This window comes from Lepidochelys kempii, chromosome 3 (assembly GCF_965140285.1).
Source record: "Lepidochelys kempii isolate rLepKem1 chromosome 3, rLepKem1.hap1, whole genome shotgun sequence".
In the NCBI taxonomy this organism is placed as follows: Eukaryota; Metazoa; Chordata; order Testudines; family Cheloniidae; genus Lepidochelys; species Lepidochelys kempii.
The window spans coordinates 195,915,755-195,940,329 of NC_136382.1; the positions used below are offsets into that span (position 1 = coordinate 195,915,755).

General features: G+C 42.5%; 1 protein-coding gene across 6 annotated transcripts in view; it reads left to right on the forward strand.

Moving 5' to 3' along the window:
* The window catches only part of SERTAD2 (SERTA domain containing 2), a 183,860-nt gene that overhangs the window by 103,987 nt on the left and 55,298 nt on the right, over positions 1–24,575 (forward strand). The window contains exon 1 of one of the 6 annotated variants that reach the window (XM_073339478.2): positions 21,999–23,290. The exons of the other annotated variants lie outside the window; for them this stretch is intronic. Within the exon in view, the coding sequence (XP_073195579.1) occupies positions 23,262–23,290 (29 nt within the window). The 5' untranslated portion in view covers positions 21,999–23,261. Of the gene's footprint in view, positions 1–21,998; positions 23,291–24,575 lie in introns of those variants that run through there. 6 annotated transcript variants of the gene reach the window in all.

Below are 24,575 nucleotides of genomic sequence, written 5' to 3' on the forward strand. Positions count from 1 at the left end.
AGGCCAGAAGGCTGCTCACTCCTGAAAAGTAAATATGAGGAATGGACCCGACTGGAAGGCAGGAAGGGATGCACCAGAAAAGTATACCTGAACCCAGTTGAAAGCTGGGATGGGATGGAAAGCTGGAGGTGTGGCTTGTGGATACTGTCCCCTGTCGTGACAAGCAGTATTTTTTTGTAGCTCTGACCCATGTCAAGAAACAAAGTTCAGTCTCTTCCTTGCACTCCTGTATGGTCAGACGTCTATTAAATGGTACTGGAAGTAAACCAGATTCTTGACAAAAATTGAGCACATGAAGCCACCTGAATCCCTTGGCCTGGAAGGGAGCCTGGCAAAGAACTGGAGGAAGTGGTTGCAGTACTTCCAAACCTTTCTCAAAACCAGTGGCATTGCAGAGAAATTGGGGAGGGCATTTTGGTTCTGACTCTGACAATGCAGCAATTGAGATCTATAGCTGATTCCAATGGAAGCATGGGGAGAACTGAAAACTGCTAGAAAGTCACTAAAATACGTCATTTAATCCTTTGACCAATGCAGGAATATCACTTGGGAAAGGTACACCTTCTTTATGCTGGCTCCCATTTATCATAGTACTCCATACTTACGTAAAGCTAAATCATGAGATTTTTGAACTGTTAGCAGATGGACTAATTGGAAACCAAATGATTTGTGGTATAACTGATAAGATGAAAAAGGTATTTGCAAAGAGCAGTGAGTATTTGCAGGATTGGGGAAAACTGCACTTTTCCCTCAATGAAACTGTTAATAAGCAGTGGAAGAACTGAAGTGTAGCTAACTAAAAAAAATATGGAGCCATAAAGACCGAATACATTTTGTAAACAAAAATGGCAGACCCAGATTTGCTAGTAACAAATGCAGAGGTAATTGCAATATAAAGCCAAGGGGTCCAGCACAATGTGTACATAAAGTATACTACCATTTTGCAAAACTACTTCACGTCAGCACAAATTTCAAAGTATAAAACCAAATGATGTTCATGAACATACTGCTGAAGGACAAAAATCAAATGTTGATGCAGAAACAGTGGTCTTTGTTGAGTCACTTAATTAAAATGACCAAGGAAGGTTCTACAACAGAGTGGTGTGTGACCATGGAAATAAATGAACAAAAAATGAATTTCAAAATAGATACTGGAGCTGAGTGCAAAGAAATCACCGCAAATATATACAGAAACATTAGTGACTGCCTAATGTTAAAATAAACTAAGCTAGTTTCATATAGCTGGGAAATGAGCCCATGTGGCAAAGCCATGCTGGCATGCCTGAATAAGGGCAGATACCACTCAGTAAAGCTTGAAAGAGTGGAACAGACAGTGTCGTATGTAGAGTTGAAGAACAGTCTACAAATACGGATGCTCAAATGGGGCTCTTAAAGAACATGATGAGGTGTTTAATGGACTGAGATGAATTAAGGATATAATACAACATATGAGAGAGATCTCGGTAGATCACCAAGATACATGCACCATGTGAGAGATGAAGCAAAAGATGAAAATGACCAAACAATAGTTAATTATTGCTTGAATACAGACAGCAAGCTGAATTAACAGTGTGGTCGCTGGAAAAAAAAAAGTTTAAATATATGTGTACCTATCCAAAAAGTCTTAATAAGGCCATCAAACTCTAGAGCTCTAGCCTAGCAGTTCTCAACTAGAGGTCTGGGGCCCCCTGGGGGGCCGTAATCAGGTTTCAGGGGGGTCTACGAAAATATACCAGAGAGCAGGGCCCACGTTAAGACTCCCCGGGGCTCAGGGCAGAAATCCCAAGCCGTGTGGGGCTGAAGCCAAAGCTCGAGCAACTCAGCTTTGCAGGCATCCTGTGGTGTGGGGCCACAGGCAGTTGCCCTGCTTGTTACCCCCTAACGCCAGCCCTGGTTATTAATCTACTGGATATGCAGAAAACCAGTTGTGGCACAGGTGGGCTGTGGAGGCTTTCATAGCATGTCAGGAGGAGGGGGCTCAGAAAGAAAAAGATTGAGAACTCCTGCTCTAGCCCATGAAAGTAGATGAGGAAACCATGTCTAGACTTTAAAAGCCAAAGTATATTCATTTCTGGATGAAAACTCCATGTCTCGCATCTTCTAATCTGCATTGAGGAAAGGTAATTGTTGATGCTTTCTTGATTTGGGGAGAACACAACCCCCCAAAGGAGTTTGACCAGACCCAAGTAAAAATTGAAGCACTTCTACTAGTGGAAAGACCACAAAACAAGGAGGCCTAACATAGAGATTCATGGGCATGTTGTCACTAAGTAAATTGATTACTAATTTGTTACAATTAAGTGTGACCGCACAGCTTGAGGACAGTACAGAATGGCAATAGTATGACTGGAAAAAGGAAAAACTTCATGGAATTAAAAAAAAATGTTACAGAAGCATCTGTACTGAAATATTTTGAGATTAACCAGGAGCCTAAGATCGGAGTAAATGTAAGGTCATGTGGTTGGATGTCTAGAAATAATGAAAGCGAAGAACGGTAGGAAGTGGAATTTGAAATAAGTGCAGCTCAAGAACTGTCCAGTTCAGTAACAAAATTCGATAAGCTCAAATAAGAAACAAAAAGTGAGTCGAGCCCAGGTACTTTCAAGCATAAAAACTTACTGGGATATGGAATTTCTATGTAAAGGATGTTATGTCATAAATACCACAGCAAGAGGTCATAAATGCAAATCACAATCTGAGTACAGAAAAATGCAAGAACAGAGGCTGGGATGTCATGTTGTGGCCAGGCACTCATGCTGCCACTGAAGATAAGTTTTTGAAATCTGTAACAAATACAGGAAGCAGGATGCAAAAGCGCTGCATGAAATTTCTAGTCAGCCCTGGTCCAAGATTGGCACAGACAACACATTGAGTAACAATGCAATAACCTATTGTGTATTGTACCTGTTCACCATGGGATTCAATGAGCTAATAATGGATTACGGCCCGCAATTCATGACGGACTCATTTCATTGGTCCTCTTTGATATATCCATTCAGTCACACCACGTCAAGCCCTGACTATGTATTATCAATGGGTCCAGTCTCTTACCAATACAGTCCTTTTTGTGTACAATACACATTACACAGCTTCTTTTACAGACTGCTCAAGCAAGTTCTGACTGACTTTGTCCATGGTAGTACACAACTACCATTATCCTTAGGGATCAAAAACCTAAGGTAGAGGCACCTGGCTTGTGCTAAGAAGCTCAAGACCCAGAAATGAGAATTTTGTCCAAATGGTATTGTTGGAGAGGTAGCTCTTATGCTGGTGAAATGCCCTTTTTGTCAGCTTACAAAGGGAGATGTTTCGCGCTTATTCCTAATTAGTGTTGAGGTGCAGCAGAATCCCAGACAGATCGCAGAATTGCTATCCTGTCCACTTTGCCTGGAGTATTTGAAAAAGGCCATCTTTTGGCTTTTGGATTGTGAGGCAGTAGACTCCTGTAAAGGAAATCTGCAACGTGTTGCCGCCTCTGGGAAGTCTGTCAACATGCTTTCTGCCAACTCTATGCTGAAGTCAGATATTTTAGCTTCTTGCATTGTAGCCTCGAGCCACAGGGGCTGAGAACAGAAATGCAGTCTCGTAGGTCACCTTCCAATCCTAGAAGCTTCACTTTAGGCACAAATACATGCACTTTCTTTTTCCACGATTAAAACGTAACTGAAACTTTCCTACGGGCAGAAGCTATGGTATGGCACTTGCAAACTGATACAGCTCTGCCTATCTGTCGGTGGTGGTGGTAGTGGTGTTTTTTTTTTGTTTGTTTTTAAAAAGCAGGATTAATCAGTCTTTCTTCAGCTAACTTTCACTCGACTTGAAATTGTCCCTCTTCCGCACCTCCAGCCCTTAATTTCCCACCGCTCACCCTCCCACCTTGCCCCGAAAACACACCTACATTTAAGTTTGCTGGGTTCCAGGAAATACCATAAATGAGAAGAAAAATGTTAAGTCAGGCGCTATTCTTTTTTTTTTCTCTACTGGCAGTAAATTTGACAAAATATCTTCCTCTGGTGGATTCTATTTATGTATGTTAGCACTGACAAGGGGATTTCCTGGCCTTAGAAGAGGAAGGAACTGTAGCTACTCTGAAATTTTAAATGGTTCCTGCAATGCTTGGTCACTCAGTGCAAAGTTTTGACATTCTGTGTATTCACATTTTCATCTTAATCCTTTTATTGGTGGGCAAACATTTTAGATTTTGGGAGTATTTACAGGGGCGGTAGGGAGAACTCCAAAATTCCTTGCTCTCCGTTGTCTTTGCAACTATGGTTTTCATATGCAGTATGATATGTACTGTGATAAAAACAGAACCAGGTTTTTATTTGCAGTCTGACTCTGAGGTTTTGCTGTCCTAGAGAAGATTGTGTATTTGTTTTGGCTTTTTTGGTGTCCGAGTGAAGAATAAGTAGCCTTTTGCCTGCATGCACTCACATACATGTGCGCACGCTCTCATTCTTTCTCTCCCCCGTGCACCAACACACAAAAGGAGTTTGTTCTTTTTTGTGCACAGCCAAAAGAGGCCGGGCACTGCTGTCTTCAGCTCAGTGGAAATTGGCAGTATCCCATCTCCTGTAAACAACAGTCTGACGTCAGCTCGTGCAGTGGTGATAGCAGTACAACTTGAGAGATTTTCAACTGGCCAAGCTGTTGAAAGCCTGTCGTTGGCTTTGATAATCTCTGGCTAGACTTTAGAGGAGTTGGTGGGGGGGAAAGATTGGTTAATGACAGAAATCGGAGAGCAATTCCTGATAACTTTGCATGCAGCAGAGAGGTGATTTTAAGTGCTGTATAAGAGTATTTTGAGTCTGATCTCATTGTATGTAGTAGTCCTTTCTGTCAATTCTTGCTCTAAAATATTTACTGCTTTGTCGAGTTGATATGATTGTACTGGAGATTGCAGCACAATTAAAGTACCATATAACAGGCAATCAAGCAGACGATTAAATTTGACTTTCCCATTGTGTTGAATTCAACACTTATTCATTTAAAAAAAAACTATGGGTACTTGTGGCACCTTAAAGACTAACAAATTTATTAGAGCATAAGCTTTCGTGGGCTACGGCCCACTTCATCGGATGCATAGGATGGAACATATAGGAAGAAGATATATACATACAGAGAAGGTGGAAGTTGCCTTACAAACTGTAAGAGGCTAATTAAGATGAGCTATTATCAGCAGGAGGAAAAAAACTTTTGTAGTGACAATCAATATGGCCCATTTAGACAGTTGACAAGAAGGTGTGAGGATACTTAACATGAGGAAAAGGATTCAATATGTGTAATGAACCAGCCACTCCCAGTCTCTATTCAAATCCAAGTTAATTGTATCTAGTCCTTCAATGAGAAACTGCTGAGCTTGAATTAATATGCAAACTAGATACCATTAACTTGGATTTGAATAGAGACTGGGAATGGCTGGGTCATTACACATATTGAATCTATTTCCCCATGTTAAGTATCCTCATACCTTCTTGTCAACTGTCTAAATGGGCCATCTCGATTATCACTACAAAAGTTCTTTTTTTCTCCTGCTGATAAGAGCTCATCTTAATTAATTAGCCTCTTACAGTTTGTATGGCAACTTCCACCTTGTGTGTGTGTGTGTGTGTGTATATATATATAATATCTTCTTACTATGTGTTCCATTCTATGCATCGGTGAAGTGAGCTGTAGCCCACGAAAGCTTATGCTCTAATAAATTTGTTAGTCTCTACGATGCCACAAGTCCTCCCTGTTTTTGCAGATACAGACTAACATGACTGCTACTCTGAAATTTTTCATTATAGTTTTACTTTTTAGTGGTTTGGGGGTTTTATTTAGTCTAGATATAATTCAGGGAACTGAACCTGACATGTTAAGCTTCTAACTAACATGAAAAATCGCGGTACCGTTTGACAGAAAATCAGAATATTATAGCAAAAAGTTGACAAACTGCTAAAAACAATTTTTCATGATTAAAATACGAGCCAGAAAAGGACTCTCAGTAACATGTTAAAATATTTGTCTTGTATAAAAGAGCTTCATGTCTGCATTATTCCTTGTGTTGCAATGGAGACAGCTAAAAAGTACGTATTCCTTGTCAATTCTGCAGTGAGAGTTTGCAGAATCTGTTAAAATCCCAGAGGGGAATGAGAACAACAGTAAACCTTTCAGTTTTCTGAATTAAAAAAATGTTGAAATCTCTTTTTAAGGGTATACATGAATGGGGTTTGTAATACAATCTGGCTTTATTTGAGGGGGAAGGGAGGGAAGAGGAGAGAAGAGAAGGGGGCCATTTTTGGTTAGGTGTTTTTACAACCATCAGTGCACAGAGTCATAGATCACTTCCTAAAGAAACTATTTGGTATAGGATGAAAACAATCATAGGGTATTTCCCACACATTTTATAGAAAGAATGTAAACCAGGGGTTGTTTCGGTCTCAGAAAGGAGGCACAATAGTGTATCTCTTAAACCTGGAAGAGCCCTAGCCTACTGTTAGCCAGACTATTCCTTGAAATCAGTGTGGGTAGAAAGTACTCAGCACCCATGCAAGGCTTTTGGCATGTGGTAGTAGGATCTGGTCCTTCTTGATTTATATGTAAGCCTCAGATTATTTAGATAAGACCAAACAATTGAAGCCTTCAAATAACCCTTATGTTGTAACAGGCCTGTAAGTGAAAGATAACCCAGTTAAGTTAAGAATGCTCACATGTAATCCACTTGGGTAAAATTCAGCCACCCGCCTGAAGCCCAAATATTTGGACTCTTTGCAGGTGGAGTGTAGAGGGGCTGCGGGGTGAAATTCACCCCTCTCAAACCAGAGCAAGTGAACTGATTTGCTACACACTCCTCTGCACCAGCTGGGGGCCGCTGGATCCATGTAAACGTGGATCCTGAAGCCTCTATCTTGGAGCAGGTTTGTGCACCAATCTATTCAGGGCCAGTATGTAGCTCCTTTCTGCTCATGTAAGGGATGCGCAGGTGATCTCTCACTTGGAGTGTCGAACACAGCACAGCTCAGTGAGACTTTGTGGGCATGAGAAATTTACAGAAGTGTTGCCAAAGTGTAAGAAAAAGACATCCCCCTCTGACCTCAGTTCAAAGAGGGTAAGATACATCCTGGGCGGTTACACGCTGTGCTTGAGGTTCAGTGCCCTGCGTCCACTGTCATTTGTCTCTTACTGATCTGGTGGCATATTACTATATTGTGTAATCCCAGTCTCTGCTGTGTGGCTTCATTCTCCCGAGGTCTGGCACAGTTTTTGTACTTATGCCCACAGAGGGTGAAATCCTGACTCCATTGAAATGGATGGGTGTCTTGCAACTGACTTCTGTGGGGCCAGGATTTCACCCAGAGTTTCCATGTGAGGCATAAGTGGCATAGCGGGCCTTGTGCTGGCTTTCTGCAGCATGTGTCAATTTCCAATATCAGCTAGCGACAAAGGCATTTCAGTTCTCAGGCGTGGCCTCACTACAGACCAGATCCTGCTGTCTGTTCTGCAAAGGGTGGAAGAAAGAACCATTAGGGTGGTTCTCCTCTTCTCCCTATTCCCATGTGTAAATGCCAGGGTGCTATCCTGCTTTATCATCTTGCCCACTATGACAAAGTTCCTGCTCTACCTTGATGGGTCTTGCTCTTATTTGCGGATTTGCTCGCCTTGGAGCTTCACGGCAGCCCTCAGCTTGGCTGTTTTTCTGAACCCACAGTCCAGGTCGACTCCTGTGTCTGACCAGGAGTTGGGAGGATTTGGGGGGAACCCAGGCCCGCCCTCTACTCTGGGTTCCAGCCCAGGGCCCTGTGGAATGCAGCTGTCTAGAGTGCCTCCTGGAACAGCTGTGTGACAGCTACAACTCCCTGGGCTACTTCCCCATGGCCTCCTCACCATAGTACCTTCCTCCTGGTGTCTGATAATGCTTGTACACCTCAGTCCTCCAACAGTTCACGTTCTCACTCTCAGCTCCCAGTGCCTCTTGCTCCCAGCGCCTCACACGCACACCACAAACTGAAGTGAGCTCCTTTTTAAAACCCAGGTGCCCTGATTAGCCTGCCTTAATTGATTCTAGCAGCTTCTTGATTGGCTGCAGGTGTTCACAGAATATCACGGTTGGAAGGGACCTTAGGAGGTCATCTAGTCCAACCCCCTGCTCAAAGCAGGACCAATCCCAATTTTTACCCCTGATCCCTAAATAGCCCCCTCAAGGATTGAACTCATAACCCTGGGTTTAGCAGGCCAATGCTCAAACCAGTCTCCAGAAGGTTCTTGATTGTTTTGGAACCTTCCCTGTTACCTTGCCCAGGGAAAAGGGACCTACTTATCCTGGGGCTAATATATCTGCTTTCTATTACTCTCCTGTAGCCATCTAGCCCGACCCTGTCACACCACCTAACATGCTGGTCACACAGTGCAATTTAATGGAGATATGGGCTGTGCTTAATGCACACGCTGTCAGTGGTAATCCCGAGCTGGACACTTACAAACCAGTCCTGTTCCAAGGAACAGTAAGCCGTGTGTTGCAGCCTGTTTTGCCAAGACTTCCTGCTCTGCAACTGCAAGATGGCTCTTGAGATGGCTGCACTGCTGGCCCCACTCTGGGATCTCTTACCCCCTCTATATGTGGTTCCCCCAGGTAAGGATGGCAGTTTGCCCTGTTTTTGTAACTAGGGTTCATTGCTTATAGGCATCCCCTCTTATATCATGCAGCACATTAGACCCAGCTTATGTGGCAATGGTCCCAAACTTGCCCAGCAGAGTTACAGAGTAATGTTAGTTGATTATGATTTTTTTCTATAACCTTCTGTTTTACCAAGATAATTCTTTTAAAAAGTGTGTTAGATTGCTTTATCTGTTTTCAGTGTCTATTTGCTTTTCAGGAAAGATGTGGACAAGTTGGAGAAAGTCCACCAGAGAACAACAAAAATTATTAAAGGTCTAGAAACCATGATCTGTGAGGAAAGATTGAAGAAGAATTGGGTTTGTTTAGTCTGGAGAAGAGAAGATGGCGAGGGGAGGGTGAACATGATAAGTTTGCAAGTTCAGAAAAGATTGTTACAAGGAGGAGGGTGAAAAATTGATCTAATTAACCTCCGAGGATAGGACAAGATGCAATGGGCTTAAATTGCAGCAAAGGAGACTTAAGCTGGACATTAGAAAAACTTCCTAACTGTCAGGGTAGTTCAGAACTGGTACACATTACCGAAGGAGGTTGTAGAAGCTCTTATTGGCGTTTTTAAGGACAGATTAGACAAACACTGGTCAGGAATGGTCTAGTTATTACATAGTCCTGCCCTGAGTGCAGGGGACTGGACTAGATGACCTACTGAGGTCCATTCCAGTCCTACACTTCTATGCTCCTATTTGTCATGTAGCTTAGGCATTTGTCATGTAATGCCAGCTCCAGTGATTAAGAAGTCATGGATCAGGCCTCCAGAAATCATGAGAATAATTTAAAAATCCTGGAACTATTCATTTAAAAAAAAGATTTTTATTTGCCTTCTGGTGTTTGAGCTTTAGGGTACCAATTTTCAAGCTTTTCTCCACAACCATAAGGGCTAGAAATTAATGTTATTAAAGATGAAGTGAAGTTTTAGAGTCTCTTATGATCACTTGACTCCAGGAGGTGGGGCTTTAAGACAAACATCCGGTATTGCAAGAATGGCAATCAAACTGCAAGAGCTGGCAATGCTGCATGAGACTGCCCTGATATCTTACTGAATTTCCACAGTGATCAAAATAGCGATGAACAATTGCAAAGATGGCTTCTCTTCAGACCCTTGAGCATGAAGCAAATTAGTAAATATGCAAGCCAGAGGTTTGTGAGGTGGCGAGGGTTCATTACTGAAACATTCCTTGATCTGACTTCATGGAAATGAGAAGGACTTAAATTCTGAAGTTTGTTCAGGTCAGCAATGGACTGTAAATTCTTACTAGAGTTCACCCTCTGTTGTCGCGGGCAGTTGTTGAGTGAATCTCTGCCATGATCACTTTGGGGGAGAGGTGGTGGTGGCTAGCTGGCTGGCATTTGGCTCTCTGCTCTTCCATTCCCTTGCTGCTAGGCCTGGGAATTCTTCCTCTGCCTGGGATTCTGACTGTCTACTTCCATTTGGGCCCTTGCTACCCCAGCAGCCTACTTGGATAGGGGTGCGTGTGTCCTTTTCTGCTCCCTTGAGCATGAACAGTGTGAGGAGGGAGAGGCTCACAAAGATGAAGCGTAGGTCTCCAGGTCCACCCCACTGAGGCACCTTGTGCTGCTTGTCACAGTGAGCTGGCAGGAGGAAGGCTAGACGTAGAAAGAGAAGAACAGGGTGACAGCATCACAGGTCATAACAGACACGGGGAGTGGGACTCTTGCCATTGGAGTTCAGGTGTCCTCAGGGTTCTATTCTGAGAGCTGCTGCTCCAGGCACTGGCTCAAGTGAGTGCGGTGAAGTTGAGGGTAGTTTACATTAGCTTTTGCTGTGGGTGGAGGGGTGGCTTTTTTTTTTTTCTTTCATGCAAGGCTATGAGGATAGAAGGAGGGCCAGGCAGGGCTGGTGAGGTTAAAGAAATCTGCAAGGAAGACACCTACATTTGCAAGCAGTCTCCTGGCCCTAGAAGTGCTACAAACCTTCCTGCTGCTCCCTGCCTCTGCTGCCCTAGTCCCGTCACCAACCACACAGTCATCTTCCCTCTGGTGTTGGCCTTCACTGGAGAAGAACCCTACCCCTATGCAGCTGAGAGCTGCAGAACTGAGGAAGGCAGCTGCTATGTAGAGCAACTAAGCCTTCCTGCAAGTATCCCACCGTCCCTATAAATATCATGGCCTCCTTCTACCCTCCCCCACTCCATTTTTCCAGTGGGCCACAGAGTCTCCCCTGCTGCAGAGCAGTAAGTAGATAGGAATTTTCTCCATGCTGTCACCCCGCTTCCCACCTTAGCCCTGACAGTAAGGCTCCATGAAGTACCCTATCCCAGCTCCAAGAGAAGGTCTGTGCAGCCAGGTAATCATTCTTGACCTTGATGCTGTCTTTTAATCTGGAAAGGATCTCCCTCTTGCTCGCCTCCAGATCTGCCCTTTTAAGGGCAGTGGCAGGCACAGGAAATCTACTGATCTCCCTTGGCGGGGAAGCCACAGAAGTCAGACTGGGAGGAAGAAGTCAGGAAGGCAAACTGGAGGGTGGGGAAATTCAAGAGCAGAAGGAAACAGCGTTTTATGGACCTGTGCAGCACAAATAGGAATTTGAATAATTTGACAGCTAGGTACATCATGCGGGCCCTTAACGTCTGTGTGATTGAGCAAATGGGTGGCTGATTTTATGACTAGTGTTAACATTACTGTTCAAAATCGCACAGTGCTCAGTTGAAACTCTTGTCTCCTCCCCTGAAGATTCACTTATTTCTGTTGTAAAAATGATCACGCTGATTTAAAATGGACAAATTTTTTTTTTCTTCGAAGCAATATTGAGGCAGGACTTTGAACCCATGTCTTAAAAACAGGAAAGTGTGACAACAAGGGCGATTTGAATGAATAATAGATTGGGGGGGGAGGACTCAACAAAGAAAACAAGTTGCTGCCTCTTCACCATTTTTCTTTCCCTTTCTGTGAGTGACTGAGAGTAAGCGGCAGTAACAGCTGCTGGCCAAAGCTTTTTACTTCCTTTCTGCTGTACTCGTCTCAAACACAGGGCCCTGCTGAGGGAGCGAGGAGCAGCATATGAAGTGCGCCAAACAGAGGGTGTGGTTTCACCAACCAAACACTTCAGCAGAAAGCAACAGAACTGCTTCTGTGATAACACACCCTCTCCAGAATGGGGGGGGGGCTTTTATTTTGTTGTTTTAGGTGAAGGGTGGTTCTTTGGGCCCCCAGCACATCTTTTTAACTTGAAAGGGATCAAGTGTTTTTGTGTTTGTTTTTAAATCGCACATTTGCCCAAAAATATTTTATCTACTTTTGATACAAGTAATATCCAAAATTACTGTAACTGAAAGAGATCAGAGGGAAAACCTTTTCTTTTCTCAGCTTGTTGACTTTGTGAATTTCGATAACGCTTTGGTGGCAGCTAGTTAGTTCCACCCTTTGCTCTGTTCTGTTTTCTTGTTTGTGTGTGTCTCTCTTTCACATGGCAAGTGGTAGAGAATTTTTTTTTTAAATAGAAATATTGTGATTGTAAAACCACAAAAATTGGCAGGGGACAATGGGAGCAGGTATAGAGCTGAAAGTAATTTGTAAACTCTTCCTCCCCTCCCCCACTTGGCTAGATTTCAAGTGGACTGTGTCCTTTCCAGGCAAGTTAAAGTGTCTGTCTCAACTATGTTTTGGCACAAAGTTGCAGCTTTTCATTTGCACCCTGAGGTGTATTTATTTTATTTTTCTGTTTTCTTTAAAATAAATAAATAAATGAAGAAAAAAAATCTTAAGTCAGATGTGGGACAAGGTCACTTTCATGTTGTACAACTGAAGTCAACAGGAGAAGCTTGTGTGGATCTGAGGGCAGAATTTAGCCCAAGCTTGTTAGTTTAACTCCAAAATAAGTAGTGATCTTGCTGCCTAGACAATTACTATACGGTACATCTGGTACACGGGGGTGCGGGGAATAGCCATAGAGCATTCTGCTCCGGATCTGTAGCTTTTTTAGCTTGAAGTGTTGATGTGTATGTTCTTCTGATGTGAAGTTACTTGCCTTTTTTTTTTTTAAGAAGTTTTTTTTCCATCTTAAAAAGAGGTGGCATCTTTTTCTTAAATTGTACTAGAATATTAATCTCTCCTTTCCCCCCACATTTCACCAAAATTACCCCTGTACATAATCCTGTGGTATCTTTCTTCTAAATACATACAGCATATGTGTGTGACAGTGATGCAGAATGGCTCTGGTAGGAGAGAACTGGGCTGGGTTTGGTTTTTCCCCCTCTCTCCTATATTTTTGTATGTATGTTTTAGGAGGATACATTTTCTGATAGACTACATGATCAATGGAAGACTAAACTCCAGAATTTCTGACACAGGCACACGGTCTAATTAAAAGCAACCCAATGGACTGAGGAATTGAAAACATTTAATTGAAAAATTCATGGATAACAAAAATCTGAACTTTATCTGCAGGAAATATTAATGAAGGAGAAGCTGACACTTTATGCGAGTGCCCTTTTCTCCCTGGGGTAGAATGCCAGACATAGTCACATTGAAGTCATTTCAGAGTAACTCCAAACACCTTTAAGTTGCTGAAAGTACAAAGATTAGAAAGCAAGTTGCTGTTATTGCTATTGTACATTTTTCTTTCGCAGTTTCTGTAACTGTTTAAAGCTATCTCCCTGACAAAGTCCCATTATTAAAGTTTTGTGACTATGGCTCCACGGGGTAAATTTTCAAAAGAGTTGTTTGGGATTTTAGCTATCTGACTCTCATTGGCTCCAAAGGGAGTTGTGCAGCTAGAATCCCACATAATTCCTTGGAAAATGTACCTGCAAGAGTTTGTGCCATCTCAAATCAAGACGAATTTGCAGGGAGTGCAGGAACTGTCAGATGACATAATGTAACAGCGATCATTTTGATAGCTGACACGTGGAACTCTCATAAATGAACTCATTAGCTTTTACATAAAGTTTTAGAACTTTTGAATGAATTACAGCTGGAAAAAACTGTATCTTGTGCACTTTATTTATCTAGTTTAAATGTATTTGTTTGTCGGTCATAGATGCAGAAATCAGTCGCATTGGCAGTTCTAACAAAAGTAACTAATATTACACATTTATAATGAATCGTGTATCATGAAGGATCCTAATGCACTTTGCAAGCTATTCATATACACATACAGAAATCATTTCACTTGCTAATGAAAAGCATCCACATTAGGGTGGAATGCAGCAGCTGTTTAACGGTACAGCAACATATAAGAGTTTAGGACAGGAAGTGGAGAAGTTTATTGTAGCTATTTGAAAGTGTATGGGGAAGTTAAGTAAACAGGTTACCTACACTGAGAGAGGGTCAGGACACCTGAGCTTTTTCTTGCAAAAAGTACTGCTAGATCTTTAATGTTCAGGTGGTCAGGACATGGTTTTCAATATCTCATCTTAAAAATACTCATTGGCTCAATAATACTGAGTCAGAGGGAAGAAGAGTACTATGATTGAATCCCTACCTACTCCATTTCCTGCAACACTTGGATTTTTCTCTGAAGGTCTCTCTCTTTCATGTGTTGACCCAACCTCACCCTGCTCAGCTTGCAAGAACTGAGGAGATCACAGCCCAAGGTATGGCTGTAAGCCGTAAAAATGTAAGGACTGATGTTGATTATATCAATGTGTGAGAGAGGTTATACATGGATGCACTCTTAATAAATGCTACAGCCTAATCCTTTCAGTCCTTCCTTTTTTCATCTATTATCAATAAAACATTTATTTTGATAATGCCTGGTTTTAAGTGACCGTGAAAGGAGCCAGATTAACCAAGGGTTTTGGAGACTGAAGTCCTCTGCTTACCCACAGAACAGGTGTGGCCCAGGCAGCATCCATGTGAGCTGCCCCAACATGTCCTGCCAGACACTTCAGCTTAAGGCTGAGGTATTCTATCTCTGAGGATAAGAGTTGCTTAGTCTCCAAATCCATCCATACTTTGGCTGTTCTGATTGCATGCTGCTAGCCAGGTTCTCCGTTAGTGCCAGCTGTAGACGTGAGTTCTGAGACCTTCTCTGGGGCAAAAATTGACTTTGAATATCCTTAGGGAAAGCCAGCAACTGGGATTTGGTTTCCATCTGGGTTGGATTCAAACAGGTGACCTGGTGCTCTATACTGCATTTGGGTCCCTTGAGCCATCCAGTCCCTGAGGGCTAGTTCACTTTCCATTTTTGTAGTTGACTTAACTTTTGCACGGTGGATCAAATTTTGTCCTTGGTTATAACCAGGCAGTGCCCTTGATTTGAATATAAATGAGGACACAATTTTTGTTCTTTTTGTTTGTTTAGAAATTGTTTGGGCACAGGAATATTTGTAGTGATATGAACTTGAGATATAGGTTCCCACTTGAAATACACATGCTTTACACTCCTGCCACACACACACACACCCAACATGTAAGGTAAACAAGCAATGACTAATGCAGAGGGAAATTTCTGTTACAAAACCTGAAACTGGACAAAACTTTCTGGGCTTTGGCTTTCATTACAAGGCCTGGTGATCTTTGGCAGTAATTCGAGTGAACTTGGGACTTGTTAAATGCAGTGTCTGTTTCTAGTTTTGAACCAAAACCAGGCAAAACTCGGAAGCTTCATGTTCAGCTTTGGGTTCACTCAAACTTGCAAATTAAAGCAAAACTCAGGTGGTCTGAAGCTGCTGAGTTTAATGCAGCTCTTGTGACCACCAGCCTTTGAAATAGGAGCTTTACCTTAATAAGATGATATTAATCTTATGATCTTTGAAGAAACTGTTGAGGGGATGGGCTGAAGTCAACTGCTAGTCAGTGCAGCCAGGATTTCATCCAAGAACTTTCTCAAGGCCTGGAAAGGTGGGAGGGGGAAGGGGAGGAGGGAGTGTGTGTGTGTCACTGTCAGGGTGGGTGAGTGGTGTCCAATTCTCCTTTGCCTAATCACAGATACAGGTGCATGACTGCAAGTCTGCCATCGCTCAAGGGTTTTACTCAGGATAATTAGTTGGCAGTGCCAAGACCCAGAGAAAAATAATTAAGTCCCTATAAAAATAACTTGCAAGTAACATTGAAATAAACCGGTGACTCTAGTTATAGGTAGTGAGTACTCTGGTTTCAGATGGCAGAAACTGAGTATGCTGAGGAGTGTTAACCTACAGCACTCATCATAATTTTCTGTGCACCATCCGGGAAGGTAAAATTCATTGTCTCTGTGCTGATCAACTCGTAGAAGTTAGAGGGGGTGAAATGGGATTCCTGTGAGCCCGGAGAGCAAATACATCCTCTAGTACTCTTAAACTACAGTCCTCTCCAAACTGCGTTGTGAAGGGCTCTCTTACTGTGCCTCAGGAGCCAATTTAAACAAACTTTTGAAAAATTGTAATCACAAAATATTTGCGTAGTGCTATTCCTTGTCAAAGTATTTTCTTTTTCTTAGTAGTTGGAAAATCAGATAAGCATGTTAAATCAGACACACGTTGAATAAGATTGTCAAACCACAATATATAAAAATGTATATTATCTGTGTGCTGTAAACATCTACTTTTGTTGGTGTGCTGCACAAAGTTAGGTCAAATGTCGTGTTCCAAAAAGCTGGCTAAGTCAAAACAATTCTCCTAAAAGTATTGCATTTCAAATGGACAACATTTGTTAAGTTTTACTGACCTTTCAATTATGGAGTGCTCAGAATATGTGCACAAAGGATGTTGTCTGTAATTTTAAATGGTTAATGGTTAATTTACACTTGGGCAAAAAGATCCCTCTGTGAAGAACCACATTGGTTTATAAAGCTCCAGCCTTATGAACACTTCTAGCCTTGCCCATCTATGAGCTAACCTTTGACATGGTTGGTCCACTAACTCCACTAATAACCAGCTTCATGATTCATTTTGTACTGTGAAAAGAACAGGAGGACTTGTGGCACCTTAGAGACTAACCAATTTATTTGAGCATGAGCTTTCGTGAGCTACAGCTCACTTCATCGGATGCATCACGAAAGCTCATGCTCAAATAAATTGGTTAGTCTCTAAGGTGCCACAAGTCCTCCTTTTCTTTTTGCGAATACAGACTAACACGGCTGTTACTCTGAAACCGGATTTTGTACTGTGTTTTGCAAAAACTAATGTGCAAAATCCTCAGTTTCTAAATGCTCAGCACTGGAAATATTCCTTCAGATTAAGACATTCTTAGGCTTGATTTAAGATGAATCCCTAATATTTAATGCTTATTATTTGTTTTATATTTACAAAATGCTGTGCAAACATCACTGATTTGTAATGTCTCAAGGAGCTTTCAGTTAGCCTCCATGAGACTGTGTACTTGCTCTTACTCTTTTCTGTACTATGTATGCCTGATGTTCTTCTTTCTGCTGCCCTAAATAATAGGACAGCACGTTTTCCTACATTCCAAGTAAGATGAGTGTTTTTTAAGGGAAAATGTTAATTTTTACATCACCCAACAATGTTAGGCACCTCACAGAATAAATAAAAGGATTGATTCCTGCCGTGAAGAATTTGAAGTCTAATTGATTGAGACAATAAGGAGCGAAAGAATGGTCTTGTACTAAAGGCACTACTAGACTGGGGCTCTGGAGACCTGAGTTCAGTTCCCAGATCTGTCACACACACTTGCTGTGCGAGCTTGAGCAAGTGACTTAATTTTTCAGCCTCAATTCCCCATTAATAATAATCCCGTTCTCCAACCCTTTGTCGTTTCTGTTTAGATTGTAGGTTCTTTGGGGCAGAGATTTTCTCATCATGTATTTGTAAAGAACCACATCCTATAAGAAGACACCAGGAGTGAGTATGAGGGGGATAGTTTGGTTATGCTTGCATCTTGGAGATCCCACTGGATTTCTAAACAGTGTTTGTCATTCGATAACTCCTTATCTTGGGAACTAGAAAATACACTCAAGAGCATCCTTCAAGTGACTCTCTTACTGTTCTTTTTCCCTGTTGTTGCTCCAGTTTCTGACCTACATTACTTAGGCACTCTCTCATTTAAGAGGGCATAACTCCTGCACAGGCTGTCTACTTGCTTTCACTGGACGTGGCATTCAGATGCAGCAGGATGATTTTGATGGTGTTCTTGGGACTTACTGAGCCATCTGTTGGTGTCAAAATGGTACAATGCTCTGCGCTCTGATCTCTTACTTTATTCCCTTCTCAGAAGATACTTTCCCCTTTTTTAGGATGATGTATTACTTCAGCTCTGCCTTGTAAAGGGACAGTTTTGTAGCTAACTTGCTTGTTAGAATACAGTTTGCTGGTGGCTGCCTTTACTGCAAAACTAACCCTCTATAGAAATCCATTGTTTCCAATGTACTGCTGTTGGCAGAGGTGTTTGCTCCAACTTCCTAATTTTAACTGTTTTATTACCTTAGTATAAATGTGTCTTTTAGTCTTTCTTTTCCTTTACTCCCTTTTATCTGAGCACAGATCACATGATACCAGGCCTTAACCAGCACCAAGCAACTGCTGGTCATAATGTGCCGTCAAATGGCACCATTCCCAATTCTCCATAGCTGGCAATTCTCCTCCTCCTCCTTCTGTTTTGTGGTGGTTGTTTTACTCCTGTAAAGCTCTGTTTTCCACACCTCTTGCCAAGCGCATTTCCTGACCATGGCCATGTCATTCACTATTTGCCCCTCCCCACCCATTTCCTGGCCTCACTTTTATTTTACATCCCTCAGTAGCAGTGGTCAGCATATGTTGGGGCACCCCACCCAGTGCTTCCAAGTATTCTTCCGAATGCAGTAAATCCTGCTGACCATTGTGTTCGTGTTGCGTAGATCTATGAAATTTCCAAAGCTCTGGGTTTTTTTTTCTTTTGATATACACAGTTTACAAATAAACCGTGATTTGAAACTGCATGTTTTGAACTGTTTTCAAACAATATAACCTTGACACAACAGTGGTTTTTATAAAAAAAACCCCAAGCACTTTGTTGGTCTGATGTGTCTACAAGATTCCAGTCCCCAGCGGCAATTCTAAATACCCTGGCATGAAATGGCCTGATAAAATACATTCATATTGTTTTAAAGGTCGTTCTGCAGATGAACTACAAGTAGACCAACTCCTTCACAGCACCGTCCCTTTTCTATTGCTTTGTCCATCTGGCCCCTACATGTAGAAAATGCCTCATACCAAGATTGAAGTTGCTGTTTAAGTGCAACTCCTGTGACAATCTGCTGGGCATCTTATTGGTGCATACCCCTGCCCCTTACAGGCTTCCTATTTAAGCTGGCAGACTGGTGCTTGTACTGGTGTCACCAAGACTGGTTGTCCTGGAGGGCTTTGTGCAGACAATATATTTAGCTCAGTGACCTGGCATCTTATGACTTTCATGTCACTCTTGAGGTCACCCTGTGTGACTGTTGATTCTAATTGTGGAAGTGGATACGCTCTGGACCTGACTTTTACAGTATGATGCTGGGGGTATAAGGAACTTGCGTGATCTGAGCACCATCTCTTCCAGCCCAAGCTAAAAGCCTTTCCAGCCTTCTGACCCTGCAGAGGGCCTGCTGTGATGGTCTGCTCTTGAAGACTGATGGGTCCTAGTGAGTTTAGGACATGCTGCCTCTAGACCAGGGTGTTTCCTAGTGGGACACTATGAATCCATTGTCCACAATCATCCTCTAGGCCCAAAAGGGCCCCTCTCCCTGAATCATCCTAGCAGGTCACTGTGAGTTTCTAATGAACTGTGACAGATGAAGCAGGAGAGGGGTGTGTAGAGGCCATGCATTAAAGGAAATGTAATTGCAGCATGGGACATTTTTACCATCCTGTGCCATGAGGATACTTTGTTTGGAGTCCTGAAGGGTTTGGTCTTGCTCTCTTGCTGATGTGTATGTGTGAACATGCTGAGGTGTTATCGATATACTGACAATGTTCCTCTTTCTGTCCCCATCCCATCAGGCCCAGTTTTAGCTTTTCCCTGCTCACTTAGTGTCTGCCTAAGGCACCTACCTAAGTGGAGTGTCTGATGGAGATGGTGACTTGCGTGAAATCTAGTGGGCTTTGGCACCGCCCAGGTAAGAGAGAGGTGAAGCGTGTTGGCAGAGGAGAAAGTTTTGAGAAATTTGCAGGGTCACTGAGTGCACTCCCAGATTTATCTGCCTACCTGTTATCAAAGGGAATCACAGTCACTTCTATTGGATTCCCGCTCTCTAGTGACCCAGGACATGCCCCTCTTCATCTTTTGGCCTGCCAACATTTTGCAACATTTTCTGTCAAATGCGGTCTTGCCTCTCTTTCTGAAGGCCAGACTACGGCAGGGCACTCTGTCTGTCTGGGCCTGTCCCAGAAGAGCTGCTATTGTAGAACACAGCTGCCCACCTTGGGAAGAGGGCATGTTGGCCGGAGCATCTTACACCTGTCCTCCATACTTTACTTTGGCTGCCAATCTATGTCTGGGAAAAATTCAAGGGACCAGTTATTATGGTGTGTAAAGCTGTGTGTGGTCTAGAATCTGGCTCTCTCAAAGATGGCCTCTTTGTGTATGCTGCCACCATGGCATCTGTGCTCAGCAGGGATCTGTCTGCTTTGTTTTGTTCCAGTAGGAGAGCTCACAGAAACTGGGTCCAGCGTGTTCTGAGCAGCTGGCATTCACCAGAGACCTGTCTGAGCCTGATTCTGGCTATATTTGTCCAGGCCTGTAAAGAATTTTCCATGATTGGCCTTCTGGCTGTTCCCCCATTTCACAGAGGTTGGCCCAATAAATACAGAAGGAAAAGGAGTATATGTTCCCTAGAATGCGGAAAATGTCTCTTTATCTAAATCATGTAAAATGGGTCTAGACAATCACCTCTTATAAATCTATGTAATAGCAAATCTTAGTTCATATATCCATGTTCAAAAACCTTCAGAGTTTAGAGGAGCAGAGCTTTGCAGAAACCAGCACTGTGGTATCAAAGATTTAGATGTCTGGCTACGGATGCAGGTAAAGTTTAGGATATAGGTGCAAATGACACTGCAGGACAAGTCTTTTTCCTGGCCACAGGCAGGGGGTGAGAGTATTTGGGAAGTCATGCTGCAAGCAATAGGACTGCTTCTGTGTTACCTGCAGAACTGCTACCATGGCACTACAGTGAAGATAGACACAGCATAACGTGTAACTCTTTAGCACTAGGAGACTGGGATGAGGGTTGGTTGTTTTGTTTTGTTTTTTATGGTTTGGACCATATCTGAATAAAGAGATTTGTCTTGTGAACCATCTCAACTACAACAACTGTCTGCATAGCAAAGTAATATTAGGAAAGTGTGTCTACATTTTAGCATTTTAGCATCTTTATTTTGGTCAGTCCCATCTGGGGAAAAAGAAGTTGCTCACACTGTGTCTACTCATCTCTTCTCCTCTCCTCCCATCTACTCTGTGATTTTCCCTTCTTTCTTGCACATGCTTCTCTGTTACTTGACCACACTTTTCTCCTCTCTTTGGCTCCATTCTTCTTCATCTCTCTCAAGATGCTGCCCAGTGACCTGGCCCTCTTCTACCCCTTCTCCCCAAGACAAAATATCTTGCTACCTCATTCCTTTCTCCCCGGTTATTATTCCTTTACCAGTGGTTAGCCACTCCAGTCATGCTAGTGGTGCCTGAGGGCAGTGCAGTTCTGCCCTCCGATGCTCCTATTGGAGACAGCCAGTCTGCTTCCTCCTCCTCCTTTTTCCTCTAGCTGCTTTTACTAGTCTGTCAGCTCTCCTTTGCAATGAAGAGTCTTGGCATCTGTAGAAGCTGCTGGAAATGAGAGAGAAAGCCAGCAACATGTGACCAGCCAACGCTCCACAAACCACAGTTTGGGACCCAGCAGGCTAGGATACCCTTGCCCTAATGTTTAGGTCAGAGGGAAGGCTTTTATTTTTCATTATTAATTTCCATAATGAACTCCTATTTCCCACCACACTGACAAATGTAAACATTTATGATGATCCATGATGGTTTCACTAAATTCCATATGCACAGTAGCTGTAGTTTTAGAAATCTCTCAGCTGTTCAGAAAAATGAAGAGATCTGCCAGACCTGAAGAAGAGCTCTGAGTAGCTCAAAAGCTTGTCTCTTTCCTGAACAGAAATTGGTCCAATAAAAGAGATGACCACATCTACCTGCTCTTTGATATTCTGGGATCAACATGGTTATAACAACAACGCTGCAGACGGAAAAATGAATGCTCTTAAACTTTTGTGGAAGAAGGTGAAATTATACCATCTTTGTCTTCCTCTGAATTTGGCCCTGCTTCTGTAATTTAATCTGCTTGCATCTTTTGATGGCTTCAGATGACTGACTTGATGCTGTATTAACTAGTTGTGGCTTTTAGTGCATCATTAGCCAATGATCATTTGATAATTTACTTTTCCTTCCCTGTGTGGCATGCAGAAATTTGCCTCCTGAGCTAAACGTAAACCTCTGTCTCTAGGAGGAAGCGATCAGTATGCTAATCTCAAGAACTACCAAGTTTTCTTTACCCATATTGAACCATTTTCCTGTTTTCCTATAGACCTTGAGCCTAAATGGGAAGGCTCTATCAGAACAGAGGGGAAAAAAGATACTTTTGCTGCTATTACTTTAGAAAAAGGTAATCTGACATCAAGAATTATTATGATGGATTCAGCAGGATTGTGGGGCTGTGCCGCCCCCCCAAACTATTAAATCATGTTGCCATCAAAAGCCTTGCAGCATGTTACAATAATGCTTGGCAACTTGTATAATTGTTTAACTGAAATCACTTTAACACAACACTCAGCAAGAAAGTTTCTCCTTTGGAGCAGGCGACTACACAGTATCTTTCACCAATGCACAACTGTCTGTGGAAGCCAAGCATTTAGATTTATATTGCAAAGTATAGTGACTGTAAATCCTTACAAAACATATACTTTATTAGGGAATTAAAGTTTCCAGTTCTATGAGAGGGTACATAAAGAAGCAAATGTGCATGAAGATGCCTTGATTCGCTTGCACGCATGTACTGAAGGGATTTTTTTTTAAATTTTTTTTTTTAATGTAGAACAACATTTTTGTAGGGATCTCAACTCAGCCTCTCATTTTACTCTTGCAGTCAACTACAGGAACAGTTTTTGCAGAAGCAGCTATTGGCAGTTAGATATCTAACTCTCTGATTTGCAACATTAACTAGCTAGTTGTAGCTATTTGTTTAAATGCTTTTTTTGCATTCACAAAATTGCAACTTGCAACAGCAAAGCTGGGGAGACCACCTTTAAAAATATGGCACTTGAAATAAATTCAGGGAAACTTAGGCATTACTAGAACCACAGTATAAGAGAGAGGTTTCGTGGTTGGTGGCCTTTGCACACAGATCTCTGTGCGTGTGTGCACACGCACGTACCTATCGCAGGTGTTAAAGTCCATCGTAAAGCAAATGTAAGAAAGTAGCATGGAGATTTTTGTCCCTAAACCTTTGCTGTGAAAGAGCTTTCACATTTTCCATTCGTAATTCAAGAGCTGGAATGATCACGAAAGCCAGGTATCATATTACAACAGAAAGAGCGAAGACATTTGCTCGCAGCTTCATCAGCACACAGGACATTCACACAGCCATTTTCGTCTGCCCCTCAGTCCATGTGCATATGATGTAAGGGAAATAGTGCATCTTTTCTATAAGTCTGTCCTTGAGAAGTATGATGTCTGAAAGGGAAGTTCATGCCAGACTTTCATGGAGTTTGGAGGCAAAGCGCAGTACCGGTACGTGAACTGGGGAGCCTTATTTTTGTTTCGCAGGGGACAGTGCAATGCTTTTTAGAAATTTTGTTACTACAATGTTTAACCGACAAGTAAAAATGTCTTTGATAAATAAAAATGTTCAGCTGAAATAATTTGAACTGGTCATGTGTGAAAATGTGGGTGGATTGGTACCTTGAGTCTGGTAATCTGATTTTAAACTCGGTGAGCATAGTCTAGATACTGCATGTCCTTGCTTGTGATGGAGGGTTTGTCAGAGGCATTCTTAAAATATTCTTTTTTTGGGGGGGAGGGGGACACTAATCCTAGTCTGAAGATTATCTGCTGGGACTGTCAAATATGGGGCCCAAATCCTGTCTCATTTAAACATGAACTTTAAGGAGAGTTGCACCTGTGTGAGTGAAGGCAAAAATAACTCTGATTCTGTGTTTGTTCCCTCCTTATTTTCCCATCCTCTTCCTATCCTCCACTTGTCTCTCTCTATTGGTATATCTTTCTTGTAATCATTTTCAAGGTAAGTGTATTTCCTCAAGCTAACTTCATCCTTTTAAAATGTTTGATGGTTTCTTCTGTCTATAAAATAGTCTCCCCCACCCCCTTTTTATTTTCTGAATTGGCCATGTCCTCCCTCTAATTCTTAACTTCAGTGTTTGTTTTTTCTCTTTCATTCCACCCACCAGTCTTCTCCCCTCAGCCACCTGTCTTACTTCACCTTCATATCTCCTCTATGCCTTCTCTTGGTCTTTCCTCCACCAGTAGTTCTCTTCCCTGACCCTATCCCTCCTGTCCCCTGCATTATTCCTTCTCTTCTGTATGTTGGTGGCTGCATGGAGGGAGAAGGGAGCAGTAGCTTTTGGGGGGATTGTAGTGCTTCTGAAGGGCAGGCCAGGCTCTGCAAGCCAACCTGTGAATCGTTCTCCCTCTGCACCTTTTGATGGAGGGAATTGGAGAAGTCCTCGGTGTGGGTAGGTGACAGAAGAAAATCTGTGGTGCAGGCATACTGGCAAGGCTGTGAGGAGAGCAGCCCTGGGAAGTGTAGTTATCTGCCTTTGTGTATTTTGCATAGCCTAAGTATTGCAAGCAGGCATTCTCTGCACAGCTGGGGTCACTCCTAGCTATTTTGGTAATCCAGTGGGATGGCTCTTTTGGGGAGAGGATGGTGGGGACCCAAATTTAACTCTCTGATTTTAAATGGACCATTATCCATGTGATTGGGACTATGAATGACTTGGGGGGGGGGGTAGTTGTTTTGTTGTCCTTTCAGCCCTAGCCTTCCATTCACATTTTG